Genomic DNA, 6,000 nt, shown 5'->3' with positions numbered 1-6,000 from the left:
TGTAACATTTGTTGTCTCATCTGGTTTTAATATATCATTTGTATTTTTCTAAAGACCACTTGTCTACCTGGTTCTGCATCCTGAACCGATTCAGTACAATTGAATTTTCCCTGGGGGTTTCGATTGAGTAATTGTAATCTTAATTACTAGCGTGTTTAGACATGATAATTAAAAGGGCGGAGATTCCAACACCGCTCGGGATGTTTGGTGTTCGACTCGACCTTAAGCCAGCCACCCGTGAAGTGACTGCTTCAGCGTTTTACAGTTCTCCCACCCGATTGATTAACGGTAATGGCAAGTGGTTATAAATGTGACAATATTGGCCATTTTGAACAAATGAAGTAATTCAAAATGAAATTTTGAATTTTCACAGTCTTCAATCTAGTGAAACTCCAATAAAATGTTTGTATTCTTTGTTTTTCGCATTGTTGCTTCAGAGCTTAACTCAAGAGCGTGTGTGTGTGTGTGTGTGTGTGTGTGTGTGTGTGTGTGTGTGTGTGTGTGTGTGTGTGTGTGTGTGTGTGTGTGTGTGTGTGTGTGTATTCAAGAGGAATGTGTGAATCATTTTAAAATGTCGGTCAATGATTATATCTATCCCAAACATCCACCTGAATCCCACGATATAACCCTCAATCAATCCCCCCTCCCCTGTTTATTATCATTCTATAAACATACAAACACGCTTGGGGTGTCCTTTTGACATTCCGTTTGGGTTGGCCAGCACCTCATGCAGAGACTTTGGAATCAAAGCCAATCTTTTGTTTTGATCTGTTCATGATTAAAAAGGCCCTTGTAATCAATATTGAAGTACACTGGTTTCTCTTTAAGTTCTACCTACATTGTATGTTCAAGCTCTTCCATCAGCCTTTTAAAGCACCCAAGTCTGACATAAAATAATTTTTCAGAAATGTATTAAAATGCGAGAAAACAAGGAGACTCAAAATACAACTAGAGTTAAAATAAAAACCTTTACTATGCGGTTCATTCATTCACATTTGCTGATCACCTTTAACAGAAATATCTTGTAACATGATGCTGCATACACCAAATGCTGTAATGGAACATACAAAACATACAACACCGATAATTAGAACCACAAACACAAAATCTCAAAGTATTTTCCACTGGGGTTCATTTTGTCGATTCCTCTTGCGAGTTTACAGGCTGTTAGCACGAGCTGGATTTTCCAGCTGCCCATATCAACAGCCAGCTGGGAATGCCATTGTCTCCCATCTTTGGCAGACATATCATTTAAAGACAGATGGTAGGTAGCATCGCTCCAGCGAATGCAGCCCTGGCCATCAAATCAATGTTACCTTTGCAGTTTCGAGTTTACAACACTACACTGACCTTTGGATCCCAAGATGAATTACAAATTGCTGCACCACCAGAGTAGTGTGTTCTCCATGGAAATGTTTACTATAAATAACAAGAACATAAATAATAACATAAATAACAATAGGTTTTTGTTTCTTTTTGACAATTTTGTCCTAAAAGTGCAAGCATCAATACATGGAGTTTGTGAGCTGAGTTAGTATATCGAGTCCCATGATTATGAAAATGACTGTTGTTGGCATATGCTTGTTGACTTCCCCATTTACGTTTGTCAGTCACTTTCATGGTGGTATGTGTAATTGCTTGACAAGACAAAAAAAGAAAAACAATTTTGGTTGAAACGATTCAACTCTAAGATAAATGGCTAAACTTCTGCAACATACAAACACAGGCATGGAGGACCTCATTCGGCCTTACGATACCCAACTATGGCAATTGCAACTAACGACAGACACTAAGGATCAAGGACAGCCTAATCATGTCATCAATTCAATAACATTATTCTCGCAAAGATGATTCTGGCAGCCCAAATGCACATTAAAATCATTATAAGTGCCGAAGAATTTCGGCAAAGCAGGCACTCGATGGCAAGTAAATCCAAGGAGTCGAGACTGGCTAGTTCCTCAACAAAAATGGATATGCTTCCACTGAAAAACATATCTCCATGCATGGAGGAACTCAATCAATAAGTTCTTTTATAATGGAAACAGGCATTATTCTGGATGACTGTCAATCCATGCAGTCTTGAACATCATTGGTTTGGTTCGAGTATGTCCATATTGTAGATCATGAGAGATAGAATGACAATACAACAGACTAAAAGAAGACTTACCAACACGTTAGTCACTGGAATGAACGTAATTAATCTTCTTGAAGGCAATGAGTTGACAGCCTATTGTCAGGGAAGATCTAAACAGTCAATGCCCTTGAGAGTCAAACAGCCTTCCATTGTATGCGGCTCACAAAGGAAATACAGTATCTTGCAAAGCTTTGTGGACCTTGTGCTCGGGTTAGTTGTCAAACAATGCTGGCAATGTTAATCGTTCTTGTCCTGTGCCCTGTTATATAGAGGAAAGATGAGAGATTATTCACTTCTCACCTTTGTTGACCCTCACTGTAGTAGTAATAATAATAATAATAATAATAATAATAACATTTTTATTATAAATGAACAGGCTCAGACTTAAATGCTATGTCTATGAAATAAAGTTTTTGGGGCATTTGGAATTTTTGAAAGCTTTGAAAAAGACAGGCAGCAATGGAATTTGTGCAGAACCATGTCCCTTGGAATCCACAAAAGGCTATACAGACAAAACCGACCACGTCTCTTGAAGGCTGCATTAATATAAAGTGCTATAATGACTTACCAATTCACCATACACAGCCACACTGCCATGGTTTTTTCATGGATTAAGTTCAACAGGATTCAAACCTGGGATACTCATGTCCCAAGTCAGAAGCTTACAGAGGAATGAAACACATACATTTTTTCATAGTTTACAGCTTGAAAGAATACAAAACTTTCACTGAAAAAATCTATTGATTTTATCAGAATTTTCAGAACTGAAACCAACAACTACTATAGCTGCTCTGCAGGCAACACTCGGACATTTAAACCACAGTGTCGTCTTCATCTGGGACCAGGTGTTAAGTACTATATCCTCCCAAGTATCATTTTTCTCGTTCTTGTATGAGCCTTCATTATGTAAGATACAAAAAAAACAAAAAAAACAAGGGGAGGGCATCCTGTGACTGAAAAATGCAGATGGTATTTTCACTATCAATGTTTGCAGTCCTGGATGAAGACCACTCAGTGATTGGAATGTCAGACCTGAGGCTTGGCTGCCAAGCAGCTACACTAGTTCATGGTGCCTTTGTTTTTGAATATGGATCTTCCTAACTACAACCAAATTTTCGAGAATTTCATCAGCATTGCTCTGAAGCTGTTAACCTTTAACTAAAGGAAAAGTTTGCTGGAAGAAGTGTCTCTGACATATGGACGAGCTATTTTCTGAAGCTAATTTATTCGACTGACATGGAGCTTCCTGTATTTTTTGCCAGGTGAACCCATTGCTGCAAGGCTAAGTCAGGTGTTGAAATACACTGTGTTTATCATTTGGGAAGCTATTTTACTGTTTAGTCCATTGTCTATGTCTGAGATATTGCAAAAACATAACAATAAAGTTGGTACTGCGTACTCTTGGTTGCAAGATAGAAATGGCTTCAGGTCATGATCGGTGTGTCTGAAAATACCGAACTCGCTGAGTCAGAGTCAGAACGAGGCCGGAATACCCTTTCATTTCCCCGGGGAGCTCCGCCAGCATGCAACCTATCCCCCAAGTTGTTCTCTCGCATCCCACTTTTACTGTCTGTCAGTGGAACACAGAGTTCAGGAAAGTCCGGCTTGTCATGGAACACCACATGCTTAGTTGCAATACCCAGTGCTGAACCCGAAGCACTGGCAGCAGCAGTCATGCTGCTCGGTGAAGGATTGACACGACCAAGCATATCTCGGTGCTGTGGAGTTGCACTGAGACTAGATGAGTGGCCACTGCTGGCATTTCGAGGTCTAACATCACCCTCACAAGGGCCACAGGCTTCACCATTGCCACCATTTTCATCCCCTTCACTTTGTTTGCAGCAGCAGTTACAAGGTGTCAAGTAGAGGTAGGCCAGGACGAGTATGACACTAATGAGGCAGGCTGCAAGTGTGGTGAAAGCTGTATTGAAGACCTCTCCCTCTTTTTTGGATCTTGCAGTCACAGTCACATTGATCTCCAGAGTCTCATTCAGTTGTAGCTCTCCATCCAACACAACACATGTATAAGAACCAGAATCATTAATCTGCACATTGGAAATTTCCAAGGTGCCATTGGTATAAACATATAGTCTTTCCAAATCCATTGAGCTTGCATTGACACTGCGGATACCTGTGACGTGAAGAAGTCGATGAGAAGGGGTGAGCCAAGCTCTTCGGGCCTCAGGGTGCCGTGACCATCTTGCCTCACATTTTAGCACAATATTCTCACCGGCTTCAGCTGCAATGGCAGGCAAAAAGGTGGCAGTGGCTCCAGGAGAAGAGCAGTTCATTGTGTTCCAATCTCCAGCAAAGAAACCAAGGTGTGTAAAACTGACGTTTGCAGAATCTGCAGAGAGTGTGTGCTGCTGTGTCAACAACAAAGAACAGAAATAGTTACGCTGATGTGCTATAACACTCCAGAGCCTCCACTCATGCCACAACCAGAAAAGAATGTACAAACGGCAATCACAGAGGAAAGGATTTCCATGGAGATAGAGACCATCTTTGAGGGTGGGTGGAAGCTCAGCAAGTGTTGCCACTGGCAGGGTCGCTATCTTATTGGCAGCCAGGTCAAGAATATGAAGCTGCTGCAATAGATCATTTTGTGTCAGCACCTCGAAGGGGAAGGTTTGGAGCTGGTTATGGCTGAGATAAAGTTTATCAAGTGAGGAGAGTGCCAATAGAGTGTCTTGTTCAATGCTAGTCAACATGTTGTCATATAACAAAAGTTCCTCTAACTCCTGCATCCCAACAAAGGCATCTTTGTCCAAAGAGACCAGGTGATTACTGGAGACGTCCAGTAATCTCAAGCCATTCAGACCTACTAGGCTGAAAGCATTTAGCCTTTTTAATCGGTTTTTTCGAAGGTTCAGGATTTTAAGGTGGCGTAAATCGACTGCCCAACCATCTGGAAGCTGGTCAATGGAGTTGTGGCTCAAGTCAAGGGTCACAGCTATTGTTGGCAACCACGGATATGGTAAGGTCAGGTTTTGGTGATCGCAGACTATGACATCGCCGGCACAAATGCAGACGATTGGACACCCAAAAGTGATCGACACATTAGTTGCACATACCACATTTCCTAAACCAATCAAAACCAGCAGAAACATCCTAATCCAAGTTCTTGGAGGGCTTGATATTGCGAAGCCCAACAAATGAATATCCATCTTGCCACACTGCTTTCCCATTGTGCTGTGAAAAAGAAGAAACAAGACACCAAAGTAAGACTGTTGAAGACACTTAGAGTGACATAAAACAGCAAAATACATCAGCGGAATTGAATAAAATGACCACTCGGTTTATTGAGGAATTGATTTTACTTTTAGTATGACAGTTTTGCAACTCAAAATGAAGAATAATAAAATGCACAGCTGAACTAAAATCTGTTAACCTGTCATGGGCAAGAAAAATACTGTGCATAATGATGAGTGAAATCAATCAATCAACTGCAAGAGTGTGTTCCATAATGACAGGACAATTAGTGCTTTCATCGTTGGTCACTTCAAATGGAGTGATACATAAAATGCGCAGAAAAATTAACCCTTCATTTTCACATTTAGTCCTTCCTTTTTGCATCAATAAAGCAAATAAAAAGCAGAAAAAAAATAAAACAAAATTAATCACTTGATATGGAATCATTTCACACAAATATTTTTCGGTGTCAATTTAATTTGAACGAGGCCAGCCGACCCATCACTCTGCTCATTGGTTTAATTAAAAGATACTAGGTTGTACTTGAGAAACATATTGCATGTCTATCTGTGAATCTGAATGAAGAATGTATGTAAAATGAAGTGAAACATGCAAAAAATGATCTTTTATAACTCGGAGTTGTTGCAGCTGCTGTAATCGCGGCTGTGGTTATT

General features: G+C 40.4%; 1 protein-coding gene across 1 annotated transcript in view; it reads right to left on the bottom strand.

Annotated features, from left to right (window-relative positions):
* Positions 1–949: 949 nt before the first annotated feature.
* The window catches only part of LOC147018600 (BAI1-associated protein 3-like), a 315,606-nt gene continuing 310,555 nt past the window's right edge, over positions 950–6,000 (bottom strand). Inside the window, 2 exon segments of the mRNA XM_085898430.1 lie at positions 950–4,481; positions 5,233–5,326. Of these exon segments, the coding sequence (XP_085754556.1) occupies positions 3,559–4,481; positions 5,233–5,326 (1,017 nt within the window). The 3' untranslated portion in view covers positions 950–3,558.

This window comes from Eptatretus burgeri, chromosome 10, assembly GCF_056783735.1.
Source record: "Eptatretus burgeri isolate ZD-2024b chromosome 10, Ebu_testis_v1, whole genome shotgun sequence".
Taxonomy (NCBI): Eukaryota; Metazoa; Chordata; class Myxini; order Myxiniformes; family Myxinidae; genus Eptatretus; species Eptatretus burgeri.
Note: the sequence above shows the minus strand (reverse complement) of the source record. Positions and strands in the feature narration are given on the sequence as shown.